The 16094-nt window shown below is 48.4% G+C and overlaps 1 protein-coding gene across 9 annotated transcripts in view; it reads right to left on the bottom strand.

Moving 5' to 3' along the window:
* Nucleotides 1-16047, bottom strand: part of Mtss1 (MTSS I-BAR domain containing 1) — a 141998-nt gene extending 125951 nt beyond the window's left edge. For 6 of the 9 annotated variants that reach the window (XM_055626727.1, XM_055626732.1, XM_055626729.1 and 3 more), the window contains exon 1: nt 15417-16046. In XM_055626727.1, coding sequence (XP_055482702.1) covers nt 15417-15488 — 72 coding nt within the window. In that variant the 5' untranslated portion in view covers nt 15489-16046. Of the gene's footprint in view, nt 1-15416 lie in introns of all 9 variants that reach the window. The other 3 variants (XM_055626725.1, XM_055626728.1, XM_055626731.1) reach the window with 1 other exon arrangement.
* Between the last annotated feature and the right edge of the window lie 47 nt (nt 16048-16094).

Genomic DNA, 16094 nt, shown 5'->3' with positions numbered 1-16094 from the left:
ATTGTCCTGGGGCAGTGGGGTGGACCTCTGCAGCATCTCTAGGCTGGCCATCATTCATAGCATTATGCTTCCTTCCCGCTCAGCCTCCAGGGACACAAAAAGCAAAGAAGCAGGATCTGCCCCTTCTGCCCCAAGCTGAACACCTCTGGGTTCAGGAATGCATTCAGCTTCCAGAAGTGGGTGTGCATAATTAGGGCCAGGGCCCAGGGATGCCTGCCAGAGCTCTGTCTCCCAAACTAAACTTCCCCACCCTGGCCTGCAAGATGCAGGTCTCCTAAGAGCCTCAGATGAAAGGCACCGGGTGAACCCATCCATCATAAACACCAGTCCTGGGCTTTTATTTTCTGATTGGGACTTGCCTAATCCACTAATTATCTCTGTCCATCAGGTGGATGACGGCCTGGGGATAATCAATGGTTGCTTCCTTGCCCGCCCACCCTCGAACACTTGCCCAGGTACACCAGCCATGAACACGCCTGTGAAAAGAAAGGCACACCCACAAAAGGTGGTCCCCAGGCAGCTGCCTCTCACAGGCTGCTCCCTCTCAAGCTCACCCACTCTAATTAAAATCAAGGGCACTGAGCTTCCACTTCACGAACATTGCCAGATCAGATGCCTGGGGCGTTTTCTAACATATGTATATGTCTCTACTTAACAATTAATAAAAAAGTGAATATGTCATCTGTAACTTCACATTTGCTTTGGTTATTAAGTTCTTTACCAGAAAGCTATCTACCTACCTACCTACTTACCTATCTACTGTGAACTCTCCAAGAGTGTTATTAACACTAGGGACTGAGGGTTACTTAATTTTAAATTACAAGGAAATAAAATACGATAATCAGGCCCCCAGTCCCACTTGCTATACTTCAGTGTCAACTGGGACAATCTAGAACATCTTCCACTGTGGAAACTTCCGTCAGATGGCCTTGGCCAGACCAGCACAGCTGTACTGTGCTGCATAGCTGCAAAGAGCGTTCAGGGTCTGATTTGTTTGTCTGCTCTCTTTCTGACACAGTCTTTCAATATGTAGCCCACAGTGGGCCCAGGCTGGCCTGGAACTTGTTATCAGGACAAGGCTGGTGACCCTGAACCTGTGATGCTCCTGGCTTGACCTCCTAAATGCTGCGATTACAGTGGCCTGCACTGTGGGTCTCTTTTGCTACCCTTTATAGCACATGTCTATCCATGCTCCAGATTTTTCTGCAAATAGAACTCCTTTTCCTCTCCTTTTTCATTCTCCAAATTCACCTGTGTGTACCGACGCACAAGCGCGCGCACACACACACACACACAGATAGGTTTTTACTGCCCTGCTATTTTTTCAGTTATTATTTGAGAGAGCCCTCCCACCAGAGGAAAGGTAGTGGCTGCCTTTGCACCTTACACTGCCTGAGAGAGTTTCAAAGGGGTCACTCGCCTACCCACTTCGGAGTCCAAACAGACCCATGAGCAACAAAAGAACAACCTGTACGTGAGCGTTTACCAGGGAGTGCAAAGGGCTTCACAGAACCTTAGGGAGGCCTGTGCCTGTGCATGTATTTAACATGCCCTTTCCATTCAAAATAAGAGGCAGAGAGAGCAAATGGCCTGTGCAAAGTGAGAGGGTCTGCCCTCACTCCCACTTCGCTGTGTTAATTTCTGCTAGGTTTGCCCAGCTCTTCAGGCAGTGAAATTTCATCAGCTCACCTAGATGACTCTCCAAATAAAAAAAAATAAAATAAAATAAAAAAAAAAAAACATGAGAACTATCAGTGTGGACCTATGCTCCAGACTGAAAGACCCTACTGTATTTGCATCGGAATGGGTTCCTTGGTGGTCTTTGGGGGCCGAGAGACTTGGGGAGAACAGAACCACCCAACACAGGGTTCTGCTGCTCTTACCTAAGGCTCCTATGAACCACTGGTGCACAGTTAAGCCTCCCCAGGATGACCCCTGCTCCGTGGAACCTTCACTATGCAGACTCCAGAGCTGTGGCTCCCTTCATCCCTTCCCTTCTGTCAATATCCATAACCGGTGGGCCCTGTAGTGTTCAAAATCTGGGCCCCACAACTTCACACCCACACATATAGGCTATCCACCTCTTTCCTGCATGCACACTCTCTGCCTGCCTCCACCAACTCCAAAATGACTCTGACCTTTGAGATCCCGCTTCCTTTACTAGCTACCAGTTATGTTCAACCAACCCTCCCAGAGGCAGGCACAGGTTCATGAACTCATCAAACTCACCCCAGGGACTAGCCTTGGCCACACTGTGCTGAGTTTCCATTTGGGGCAAAGACCATACCTTATTCATTCACCACCCAACTTTACCCCAAAGCGCCAGAAAAGGTGCACTGGTGCGCCACCAACAGTGCTGCCCTTATTTTCATATCGCGGGCATGCATGCCGGCATTCTCATTCATGCATGCGCAGAGGGTCTTGACAGACAAACACATTCAAGAGCCTGCGCATGACGAGAGTCAGCGGACCCAACTTCAGCTCTGTTCACCGAGTGACCTTAGAGACAAGTGACGTCATCACCTGGTGCCACTCGGTCTCCATCTGTAAATGATGCTAATGGCTAGTTCCTGTCCGCGGAGGCTACGTGAAACAGTACAAGTCCTTGAAGGGGTGAGTAGCACACAGAGCTCAGCTCTGCTTTACTGAGTCAGCATACAGTGGCAACCTTCCCGAACAGCACATTAAATGAGTACCTACAGTACCACAGGCACTGAGTGAGGGTCCAACAGTGAAGAGACAAGAGCTCAATCTCATTGGAAGGCTGAGGTGGAAACCATTGATCCCAAGGCTCTGGAGGGGAACATTCTCCAAGTTGAAAAGACTGGAGGGCAGCTGGTGGGAGTTTCGCAAATGAGGTAGTGCCTCACCTGGCTCTCAAAAAGGAAGCAGAAGCCGAGCAAGGTGTCGTAGGCCTGTAATCCCAGCAGAGGCAGGTTGATCTCTGTGAGTTCGAGGCCAGCCCAGTCCAGGACAGCCAAGGCTACACAAAGAAACCTGTCTCAAAAAAAAAAAAAAAAAAAAAAGGAAGAAACAAAAAATACCCTGGCAAAAAAAAAAAAAAAAAAAAAAAAGACAAGCATTTCCCCAAAAGTCACAGTTAGCATGACTCAGGAAGTCCTCCTGCAATATATTCCAGATATATCCATGGTGGAGTGAAATATGCAAAAGAAAGAGAAGCTCTTGCTTCAAGAACTACAGAGGAAGCTGAGAGCCCCTTCCTCTTACCCCTACTCCAATCCCTGAAAAACCTAGAGAGAATCAGCAAGGGTTTGCTAAAAGGGCAAATTCCTGAGCCCCACCCCAGATCAACAAAGAATGTAAGGGTGGGCCTAGGAATCTGCATGTTAAGACACTCTCAGAACTATCCCGACAGTTCTGGAGGACCACAGCAGGAGTAAGATAGCGCATCCTACCCCTAAGCCCTGGGAACTCAGCACCCTCTTGGCACTGATGTACACATACAACATTTTTTAAAATAATCTGGAACATGAGCACTCCCACTCAGGAATGTAAACTGAGAAAGACATTCAGCACCAGGTTCCAGGAGCTTTGAGAATTGCATTCCTTTAGGCCACAGGTAAAAGACCATAAGCTGCAAAAATATACTTACTGTAGTGTTGCTTCAAACAGTGAAAAACTGGCCTCGCCCCAACATAGGTAAGAGGCTCCTCACCTCAGGGCCTTTGTACAAATTGAAACATTCTTCCACAGATCACAAGTTACTACTCAATGTCCCTTTCGTGAGACCCCCTCTCAGTAGTCTTGGAGACATACTGTTCTGGTTGTGCCATTGCACGGATTCCTTTTAGCATCTAAGAGAATGGGGCTAGAGACAGTTCAGTTGTGAACAGCACTTGCTGCTGTTGCAGAAGGCCGAGGTTCAATTCCCAGCACCCACACAGAGGCTTACAACTGTCTGTAAATCCAGTGCTATGGGATCCAATGCCCTCTTCTGACCTCCCAAGACACCAGGCATGCAAAACACCCACACATATAAAATAAAAATAGAAGTGCTTTGTCTTTTTAGGGATTGATGTCAATTATCTATCTATTCCTTATCTGCCACCCACTCCATCAGATGGTAGGTTCCAGAAAGGCAGGAATTTATGTCCATTTTTGTTTGCTATTGCTCTATATCCCCAGCACTTCAGGCTGGACCTGGCACACAGTAGGTCCTAACTGTGCCCGAAGTAGAATATACTATAGACGTACAAACCAAGTCACGTGGCCATCACGGCATAGCTTATATAACTCTTCACAAGGGATGAGGGGAAAGGAAGACTGGATGAAAACGAAGTTTCTCGGCCCCTTTAATTGTCTGGGCCCTTGTGAGCCTGAGAACATAACCCACTTTGTAATCAGTGCTTATGGGTAACTTCACTTAATTGAAGTTTCTAGGTTTTCTTCCATTAATTTTATATAACTCGTATAATCTTTTAGAAGTAATCCCTCATGAAATGTTCTCAAAACATTTAAAAAAAAAAAAAAACCCTGCCTCCTCAGTGACTTAATTAGGGTGTCCCTAATTAAGGCCAGCACCATCAAACAGGCCAAATTCCCCAGGAACCAGGTTCCATGGAACCACATGTCTCCTGGTTGCGGAATGACTTCAGTCCTCCCAGCAATGGCTCAGGCTCAGGGGTTGGCCATGGGCTACTCCTGGCTAGGCTCCTCACTACCTGCTTCCTATTGGGGTGTCTGATGCAATTATTCAGGCCCCAGATCACATCCTGCTGTGGCATTGGCTTTGAAGGTTCAGTAAACAGTCACTTCAAAACAAAGAAACGACCATTAAACCCAACTCAAAGACTTCCTTAATGGCAGCATGCTCAGCGGCAAGGAGCCTGGCTTCAGAATGCAATTTCAGTCTCCCTGGAAACTAATCCACTGCATTGCCAGACCCTAGCTGCAAGGCTCTCCCAGCTCCTGGTTGGCATTCAAAGTTCTGGACCCAGCTCAGGCAGCGCATGCGTCCTGAAGTGGCCAAGTCTGGGCTCCATCACCTCCCACCTGTACCCCTGCTGATAAGATGGGTTGACCCAACAGATGGGTCAACTGTTCAACAATTTCAGGCCAACTTTTGGATCCCGGCCCCTCCCTTGGGAGCCCTCGAAGCTTCTTGCATGTGTTCGGTGCTATGCGTGCATACATGGGTACACATGCCCATGGACACAAACAGGCCAGAGGAGGATTTCGGGCGTCCCGCTCTCTCTGCCTCCTTGGTACAATAAGTGCTAAGTCCACAGGCATGCCGTGTTTTATGTGCGTGTTAGGGATTCGAACTCTGGTCCTCATGTTTGCACAGCAAGCACTCTCACCTCAACCCACCCCACAAAGCTTCTCGAAGAAGCCCAGAGGCAAAGGCAGATTGTGTTACACGATACATCCAGGATCCTAACAGCACAGCTAAACTGCCAGACAGAAGAAATTCATCCACCGTGGGGCATGGAAGGGAAATTCTGTATTGTCACACTGTGAGAGACAACCGAGAATAGCACACAGAAGGCAGTCCTGGAGCTGACATCACATGGCCTGGATGTTACACAGACTGGATGTCACACGACCTGGGCTTAACTTGGGGCTCCACCCCTCAACTGCTGCACCCTACTTCCCCACCTGTAAAATGGTAGAGACAGCAGTCTCTACCCAACTGGGTTTAAGGGTCAAACACTTCTTGCCTGGTGGTTCCAACCACAGAAACATTTACTGCACAAGTAAAAGGAAGCTCAGTTGTCCGGTGGGTGACACCCAAACTAAAGGCCATCTGTGAATCTGTCCTCCTACCCTAAGCACCCCTCAACATGCCCACAGACTCTTGTGTTGACTTCTGGCAGTGTGACTGTGGTAAAGACTGATGTCTTGCCTTCGACTCTTGTAAACAACACCAAGACAAGGCCTGTGACAGGCTTGCTCACAGGTCCATCTCCACCACCCAGCCATGCCCAGCATCCCCCAAGCATATAACGAGACTGTAGGATACATACACTGCGTTCCTGAGTTATCTGTGTTGGAAGATGAAACACAAATATGGATTGTAGTATCAAACTCAGTGAGCTTGTACTTTTCTGAAATGAGTGCTACTACCGGCAAGAAAGTCTGATTGAAAAAAAAAGTGTGTGTGTGTGTGTGTACACGTACATGCTTGAGACCAGGCTTGTTTCCAAATGTCAGATTTTTACTTTGAATTTGCATAGACTTCCCCAAATTCAAAAGTCTCAAGTCTAAAATGTTCAGGAATCTGGAATTTGGGAGGTGTCATCACACTGATTCCCAATAAAGTTTCAGAATGTGGACTTGGAGACTGCAGATGCCTGAAACAGACTGGGGTAGCTTGGGCAGACAAGGAGAGCATTCACTTGGCACCTGTTTCACGCCAAACCATTTACATCTACTTTCTCTTTAAACCTTGAGGTAAATATTGTCCCCTCACTCTCCATTACATAAATTAAAAAAAAAAAAAAAAAATCAAGGCTCAGGAAAAGTAATTTACCTAGAATAATGAGCCCAAGAAATGGCAGAACCAGGCTTTAAAGCTCAAAGAAAAAACACTTTTTTGTTGTTTTTGTTTTTATGTTGTATTTCAAGACAGGGTTTCTCTGTGTGTAGCTGTCTTGGAACTCACTCTGTACAACAAGCTGGCCTTGAACTCACAAAGTTTTACCTGCCTGTACATCCTGAGGGTTGGGATTAAAGGCATACACCACCACTACCCAGAAACCCCACTTTTTGAAATTAGTAACTATTGGGTAGAATATGGAGGATGCCCCCACAGGAGGGGCCTGAGAAGAGGACTTCCTGGTTGGTACCTGAAGTATGAGAATGATTCCATCAGGCAGAGAGATGGGGCAGGTTAGTAAGGAGCTATCGTGTGTCTAAGGAACTCGGAGTTATCTAAGTGAGGAGCCCTGGGTGCACACGGGCCAATCAGCTGGATCCAAGCGATAGGGGATCTAGATGCCAGCCATGAGGAGGAGCCTTGGGCAGACCGGCAGGGAGAGGCTCAAATCAAGACCAGGTTTTGGGAAGAGGCAGAGGCTCCGTATAAACTCAGTACTGGAGACAGGGCCAGAGGCCATTAAGAGACAGGTAATGGTCATCCAGAAAACCAAGGGGGCCACAAAAGATAGCTTTGCAACACAACTCTTCCCTCCCCTCCCCACCCTCGGTATCTCTGAAAGGCTTTTTCTTTCTCTCAGCCCACCCTCCTCTTAGGAGTTGGTGTGGTTAGCAAGTAGAGAAATGGAATGCAAGCACGCCCTGCTGGGGCCAGGGGGCTCTAATGAACTCAGAGCTACTTTACTTGGCAAGAAAGAAAAACCCAAATTCTTTAACTTCTCCATCTCCAGAAGCCCCACTACTGGCTCTAATATGGCTCCAAAAAGAACGAGACAGTGTTTGCTGGAAGGAGTAGAAAGATACTTACTCCCCTTGATCTTAATTCCCTTCCCAATCTATAGGCTACAGCCACTAACACCTGGAGGAGTGTGCACCAGGCAGGAGGGGAACCTTTCACAGTTAACACCACATGGCAGAATCTTCATGAGGAGTCTAAAAGGCTGGCACATTATCATCCCTACTTTGCAGAAAAGAAAGCTGGGACCGCGTAGACAAGAAAACTGGCCCCAGTGTTTCCTTTTACTCCCCGTGTTCCCGGTCAGCAGGGCTCCAGAATGTCTACAAGGGTCATATCCTGACCAGCAAGAGGTAAAAGGGGAGCAAGCAGGAAGCTGTGCTTAAGGCAAGGACAGTACTTAGTGTGTTTGAGATCTCTGCTAGTCCATGCAGCAGCCCCTGGCCACCCATGGCTATTTAAACTCAGACAACTAAAAGAATAAATTTGTTAACATTATGTACTTTCATTTGTGGGGTTTGTTTTTGTTTTTGTTTAAGATAGGGTCTCGTACCATCCACACCAGACAGTATGAGTCTCTATGCAGTGGGGAATGACCCTGAACTTCTGGTCCGCCTACCTCCACTTCCCAAATACCAGGATTACTGTATTGTGCCATCACGCTTGGCTAAAAGTACATAAAATTAAAAACTCAGCTCCTTGGCCATACTAACAACGTGTGGCCAGTAGTTAAAATATCTAACAGTCTCCATACCACAGAAGAACATATTAGACAGGCATATTACAGGGCAGTAAAACACTGCAAAGAACTCTTGACAAAACCCACCATTTGACTATCTTAAAGACTGAATTAGGTGATACAAGGATTATTCATGTCCTTGCACAAGCATCTAAATGGGTCCTTCTTACGCTCGGGTGAGATCAAGACCGCACCATGACGGAGCTGTAACTGTGAGGGAAAGCCCAATGGCTCAGTGATGTTCAACCCTGCTGACCTGGTGCTTTCAAAATCCTAACAAATAAGACGCTGCCCAAAGCGCTGACTCAAGAGACTGTGAGCAGGGCCCAGGCTTCATGTCTCCCGGGGGCAATCGGTGGGCCTTTTCTCTGACCGCACACCACGCCTCAAAGGGCAGGCATGCCCAAACCCACTACTCTGGTCAGACCCACTACGCTGGCCCCTGCAGCGTAGGGGAGGGGAGAGTGGCAGCCAGGAGCTACTGCCCACCTCCACCTCTCCAGGAGTCATTGGCTCCTGTCCATTCTTTGAGACAAAGAAAGCCAAAAGACACACAGCTCAAAAGGCACTCAACTGATGTTTTTTTTTTTTTTTTTCCCCACTTAAGAGAGGAAAAGAAAAGCTCTCAAAGAGTAAGACCAAGGCCATGTACGCCAAGAATTAAGTGTAGGAAGGTGGTTTTCTGGGGAGCCCAGCTAAACGTGTCTTCAAGGGCTCTACCGCCTCAGCCCAAACTGGAGGGCTACCAGGACGTAATTAAACACAGAAAGCTCTTTTACAGGCGTGTTCCAGGGCTGGACACTGAATGAGTTTGAGGTAAGGAGTTCGCTCTGAGGAGTCATGTGAACTCTAGGTGAACCTAGCTAATCCATATGATTATGAGAGCACAGCCTGGCGTCAAACACCTTGACTCCAGATCCAAGCCCAGCCACTGAGGAGATCCCATTAGCTTTGTGCCTAGACAAGGATAAGGGCTGAGGGTGGCTCACAAGAGCCTGGACTCCATGGCTTCTCCACCCTAAACACACCCACACACCCAGGAGGAAAGGGATCTTTTTTTTTTGGTTTTGGTTTTTTTGAGACAGAGTTTCTCTGTGTAGCCTTGGCTGTCCTGGAACTCACTCTGTAGACCAGGCTGGCCTCAAACTCACAGCGATCGGCCTGCCTCTGCCTCCCTGAGGGCTGGGATTAAAGGTGTGCACCACTGCTGCCCTCCGAGGAAAGATATCTTGCTAAACTGTCTACTGGTAGGACTGAAAAGTGGGGGCGGGGGGGAGCCATATATCTTCCCTCCATATTATCAAACATTTTTTTCCAGAGGCGTACTGGAGACACCCAACCCCACAGTATCTCCATTCAAGCCCACTCCTCCAGGTCACAGAAGGTCCTAGTTCCTTCCGTGACCCTCCTGTGTGCTCAGGCAGATGAATGCTATCTTCTAGAAAGCTATCCACACCCCTCAGTACCTTGAGTTCTTAAAGAACGCCACACTGGGCCAAAGAGGACAGGTCTGCATACTAATTCCACCTCCCCGTGGCCTCAGACATGTTACTACACACCCCCAAGCCTCAGTCTTCTCCTCTGCCAAGTGTGTACGGTGTGTGTGAGGATGATGCAAAACCATGCCTACCTGACACTCAGTACGAGCCTGGAACATGGTAGGTCCTTCCCCAAGTCCCTCCCGCCCACTGTGCACCATATGTAAATGAATACTACTATGTGCCAGGTGGCATGCCAGTGTATATCATACAACCCAACTTCACAATTGTACAATGTGTAGTAACAGCCACTTCTAAGCACAAGGGGTTGATGCAGAGAAGAATGAGTCACCCCAAGGCCTTCCAAGGGGTCTCAGGATTGGGGAACACAGCCTCAGGACAGATTCTGTACTGGGGCTGGCTGGTGGCAGTGGGGCTTGTTTTGTTTTCATGGCACATACTCAGATGAAACCTGCACTCTGCATCTAATTTAAGGGAGAGCCTCAGCAATCAAATACAATAGGCTTCCTGAATGCCCCGCCAATTAATTTACTGTTTGTCTATCCATTTGCTATTTAATAAGGCCGTATCAGCCGTAAAATCTGCAAATCTGAATTAAACTGCTTAAAGGCATCAGCCAGTTCCAGTTAAGGGGCCCCAAATATGTCCTCCTGGTGTTCTGAATGGCTAAATCCAAAACCTGTCCTTTGGCTTCTATTTGGTCTAGGGAAAAAGGCATTTCTTTATTTTCACAGAGGTGTGGGTTTGGTGGGAAAGTGTCCTGCAGGCGATTCCAAGAAGTAATGGGGAACTCAAAATGATCTCATTTTTCCATTTCCCAATGGGAACCTCTAAATGGTCTCATCACAGAAGGAAACTTGCCAGCTCTCACCCATCCCTGCAAAGATGGAAACTGCTTATGCCTAGATGACAAAGCATCTAATCGATCAATAGTTTCAACCTTTTCACCCTCCAAGCATTTTAACAACCTCAAGTGAGATGGCCAAACTGACAAAAATCATTTTGGATTTTTCCTTTTTTTTTTTTTTTTTCCTTACAGTCCAAGATAAGAAAGAGGAGGCCAGAGGACAAGCAGGCAGTCAGCGGCTAGGTAGGGCCTATGTAAAATAAGACATGCCATGCCTAGGCTGAAAGGGTTCACAGTTTATGTTCAGTGCAAATGGAGCTGGAGAAGATGTAAGATGTATTTGACTGGCTGCTGGTGTAGCAGAGTTTGGTGGCCCAACACAGCTGATAATAAAATACCACAGAGATGAATACACACTACACTAGAAGCAGCCCGGAGCTGAGCTCAGCCTAACCTTCCACGCAAGCTGCAATCTGGGAAAAGCCTCTTCCCTCTATTATGGAGTTCCAAGATATGAAAGTTCAGGACACCAAGCAACAAGTTCTAAACAATTTTACTTAATAGACGAGAAGCGTTCTTTTTCCCCCACAGAAATGCTAAGTTAAGCCCCAAAATGACACATTTCCAAAGGAAAGTAAGATTCACACCCCCAAACTCCCAAAAGACTGATCTCCAGAGAAGAGACCCTAAGGCTCCAAATGAGGCGCCCTCCCTGGGTAGGCCCCGCTGCCAATTTTATGACATCTTTACTTTGCCTTCTTCTCCCATGGGCCCAAAATGAGGAAGCTATAAAACCCTGGCCAAACACAACCATTTGCCAAGAGAAAAGCCAACATGGGGCCCATCTGTCTATTACAGGGCTCTCCTTGTCCTGCCTTTGTGTAGCTGTCGGCCTCTACCCAGAGCAGCCCACTTCCCTCCCAGTACTTGGTCGCTTGGCTGGCTTCTCATTATCTTACTATAGAAAACCTTTTTATTTTGAAGCATTTTGAAAGAAAACTCCAAGAAGACTGATGCCCTTCCCCTGACCAAACTGCTGCCCTTCCTTCACCACTTGCAGCCATATTGAATCAGTGAATCAGTACACGGATTCAATATGCTAGAAGGCCTAGCAAAACGCCTTCTTCATAGGGGGCCTCAGTAAAGACCTAGGAAGTGAACCTCCCCTTACTACAGGAACCCCACAACAGCTGAAGAGGCAACCCTGAGATCATGACACAGCATCAGACCTGCTACCCACATCGTCACCTCGTGATAAGTGATGGAAAATATCTTGAACCACAAAAAGATTCTTGTGGAATTCAAGACGTCCCTTTAGCAGCTTTAATTTTAGAAAGGACTTCAGACAGAGGATACTGGTGTCAAGCAGCGATGGGGGCAGTCCAGAGGAAATGAACAAGGCCCCTATTCTGCTCAGCACAGGTGCCTGTAACAGGACACCCCTGTCTAACATGACACATGGCTCATTCAGGTGCAACTGGGTATTTTTTTTTTAGCTTGGCCATGTTACATAAACCTGAACCCAGGGCAAAGTTCTACCTGCAGCAGGTTCAACTCGGCCCCTGGTATCCTGGTACTTGAACAACAGGGACAAGGGAATACTGGGTTAGCAGCCAACTTTTTTTTTTTTTTTATAAAAGTTAATTATTAAAAGAAGACTGCTATACCTAGGGTGAGATACTCCTTAAGTTTGGCTCGTAAAGTCTCTGGACTTAATAGAAAACACAAAAACATGGTCAAATGCTGGTTTAATGATTCAAAACAAACAACACTAATCTGTTTACCTTGCTATGAGCCAATTCTGCTCAGAACTTGGCTAGAAATAAAAAAGATTCTAGGACCTCCTTGATAGTCAACGGTCACCTCCAGACCACTGTCCCCCGATAAACCAGCCACATGCCCTTCCTAAAAGAAGCAACATACAAAGCTCAGCCCACTCCCCCTTCTCTTTTGGGACCAACTCTCACCAGGCAGCTTTAAGGGTGATTTACGTGGATCGCAGGGAAGACAGCCAGTAAGTGATTTTGCACACTGCCATTCATTAGTGACCACCACCACAGCAGGGTGGAAGGAAGGGGAAAAACAGAGGTTTCCTCTCATCAAGGACTCTGTAAGTTTTTTAGCAGCTGCTACTTGCTTTCCTCTGAGCTGGATCCCAATGAAAGCAAAGAGAGGATTTTTTTTTTTTCCTCAGCCTACCCCTGCGATGGATGAACACACACCCTGACAGCCCAGGACTCAGTGCTATGGAGAACCTTTGCAGGAAGCACAGAGAATTCCCCCAAGCTTGTCTGTGTCTTGAGGCTCCTCTGCTTTAGAAGATGGATGGTACCATGGAAATTATTCCACTTTCTGTTATCTTTTGATTTTCTCCAAAGAGGAAATTGACTCCCTTCCTGTGTTGCTGTACATTATGAAGTCTCAAACGCTACTGGAAATAAAAAAAATGTTCTTAACCTTTTTCTCACCCCTGTTCAACATCACTTAAAAAACAAAAACAAAAACACCTAAAAATGGCATGAAGATGACCATCCAACTGGCTTCTCCCTCAAAGCAAACAGAAAGGGAACTAAAAATATGATAAGCTGGTCATGAGCTTAAAGATGAGAAGGACAAGAAGGTCATCAGAATGCCAGCTGACATTAAAAGCTGACTTTCTTGCTGACAACTCCACATATCCATATATCATATCTGCTTATCCTACAGAGCCCAATTTAATCTTGTCACTTCTCTCTTTTGAAGCGTGATTGCTGTACAATCCATAAAGAAGTCTCCTAGAAGAAAACTCCATGAAAATATTTAGCAGTCCCCTTACACATAAGCAGCCTTAGAAATCAGACAATCTATGCTATCCCTGATCCCCCTGATCTCTTGAAGAGTCTAAGATTCTCCAGAATCCAAAGCTCAATGTAATCTTCCGCTGTACCTTGATTCCAAAATATTTTACTGTCAAGTGAAAAATCATACATATCATACCAAACTCAAAGAGAAAAGTAGAGTCAGCACTGAGGGAGCAGCATCTATGAGGTCTTCCAACTCAAGCCTTAGGGAAGCCACCTTAAACATCTATAAAAGTCTAGGCAGAGCCCACACCAGGCAGCCAGATGGCAGGTGGAATGTTGCAGAGCCCAACCTTGGGGAAGGATTACCTTCTGAAGGGCTTTGGGTTCAACCCATCTACTGGAAAAAATGAGCCCTGGTTCTGGATTTAAAACACACAAAGATAGAACTCCAGGTGTGCTTACTCTGGGACTGAAGTCAGTGATCAGTTTAGATCCCTGGATTCCTCTTTTCCCTTAGGGGACTAGAAACATCATTATCCCCTAAAAAAAAAAAAAAAAAAAAACTACAAGCAGCTTTACCAAACCTCCTCCAATACCTCCTCAGTACAACACAATATACAGTGTGTGCCTCAAACCAGATCTTGTTTTGACTACAATAAGATGGGTGAAATTTAACCATATGCAACAGAGTCCAAGGAGGGGCATCAATCTTTGTTCAAAAAGAACACTTCGAGATAATTCAATGTGGATTGAGGGCAAAGGAATGAAAGGGGCTGTCTTTAAAGAGACTAATCCATCTAATTCCAAGCGACTGGATTAGAGGCATTCCTGGGAGAGCAGACTCCGGCTACAGATTAGGCTACAGGGATTTCTGACAAAAGGCTCGAGCTTGTTAGGATTGCAAAATGGACACGAGCAGGACCAGGCACCTTGGCAAAGTTCACCCTGGGTGAGGTGGCAGTTGGTTCTAAAAGGAGGAGGCAAGCATGACAGCTGAACATTCCTCCCCCAAAGTCCATGTCGAAGGCCCAAGGCCTCTCCAAACCTTACACTTCATCAGACAAAAGCTTCCCCAGGCGCCAGGCAGCGGCTGAAGACGGGCTGTCCACACCCACTCGCCAGCACAGCTTTCCAAACCTGCCCACTCTTTTGGAAGCCGAGCTTTTAATTAAACACCACCTCCCCGGATCTGTTGAGGCAGACTGGGACTGGCCTCGAGCCAAAGAGAAGCTCCGTAAATATACTTAAAAAAATCCCCCCCAACGCCCCCAATTTCCACCTCCAGGCAGCTCCTGGAGTTGCTTCTATTTCATTAGGGTGGGTAACGTAAGTCCTACTCAGTGCAGCAGAAAAACCACATTCGAGGATCAGGTTATCTCCAGTCCCACCCTTTGCAGGAAAAGGCTAGGGTGTTGTTCCCCGCCCCCAACACACACGCGCGCACTCACACGCACACGCAATCCTTCCGAGAGCAGAGTGGGGTGTGGATGTGTGTTTGAGGGAGCCGGGAACAGTTGCTTGGGAAACCTCAACCTTGCCTTCCCGCTGTGTGCCTCTTAGCCTCGGGGTCCCTGAAAGACTACCCTGGGAACTCCTGCACCGTGCCCCGAGGGAGGGTGCGGGGAAGGCAAGGCACACAATCAGCTGCTCTGGAGCAGACTAATTAATAACTAATTTGTTCAGATTCCCCTACTCCAGGTAGACCTAAAAGCCAAGCTTCTAACAACCCCGCCACCCAATCTCCCAGGCCGGGGGACTCCTTCCTACAGCCAGGCAAGACCCCCACTCTAGCCCCATTACCGCGCCAAGCACCCCACCCCAAAACCCGGGGAGTCAGGTGTCCGCCCGAGCGTCCAGCCTCCACGGGTCGCAGACACTCAGTCCAGGAACAGACAATGGGAAACTTGCAACTAGGGCCCCGAGCCCCCAAAGGAACAAGATGGTGTCGCCCCCTGGGAGAACGAACGCAGGGGTTGGCAAGTGGCACTTCCCCACTACCCCCCGCCCGGGGAAGTCGCCTGCCCAGTGACCCAGCACGGGCCGGAGCAGCGCGGCGGGTGAGCAGGTGACACCCGGGTCGCCAGAGCTCCCGCAGGTGGCCAGCGACCACTGCGCAGGAGCGAGGGCCGGGCGGGCCGCGGCGGAGGGGAAGCCCCGCGGCGAGGTCAGAGCAGCCGCGCCCCCGGCGTCCTACCTTCATGTCGCTGATGATGGTCTGGAAGAGGCCTCCGAGCGCGCTGCATTCCTTCTCGATCACAGCCTCCATTTTCCCGGCTCGGCGGGGACAGGGCAGGCTCTCCGGGCGGCTGCACTGCGCACGGGGCCGGGCTCCCTCAGCCCGGGAGCGGCTTTACCTGGGAGCGACCCGCCGCCGGTTTTGCAGAGAGCACGCGGTGCTCGCAATCCACCGCGCTCTGCGCCCCCAAGTCACAATCCGAAACGCCCAGCCGCTCCGGAGGGCGAGTCGCCTACGTGCAGCGCACGGCTCCTGGCCTCAAAGATGCCCGGAGAAGACTGACAATCAAACCACCACGGGTGCCCACGACGGAAATGGCAAAGCCCATCTTGGTGCAGAGAAAACCGCCCGCTGACCCAGGGCCAGCGCCATTTAAGGAAAGGGGAGGGAAAAAAAAAATAAAGATTTTCGAAAGATTTTTTACCACCCCAAATATAATTTCTTTCTGAAACTCAAAAATAATGGAAGGAGAGAACGAGATTCCCAGCAGCGGACGAGGTCGGCTCGCGGCGCCCAGATCTGTTGCTCGTAGACGCGGCCGCCGCCTCCTTTTTACTCCTGCGCGCCCGGCCCCGCGCTCGCACTGGCGGAGCTCCCGGGGACGGTGCGAGGAGCGCACGCGCGCTCGCGGCCGTG

The sequence above is a fragment of the Psammomys obesus genome, unplaced genomic scaffold (assembly GCF_907164565.1).
Source record: "Psammomys obesus unplaced genomic scaffold, mPsaObe1.curated_primary_1811, whole genome shotgun sequence".
NCBI classification, from domain to species: domain Eukaryota; kingdom Metazoa; phylum Chordata; class Mammalia; order Rodentia; family Muridae; genus Psammomys; species Psammomys obesus.
The sequence above is the reverse complement of the archived record's forward strand: the minus strand, read 5'-3'. Positions and strand labels throughout refer to the sequence as shown.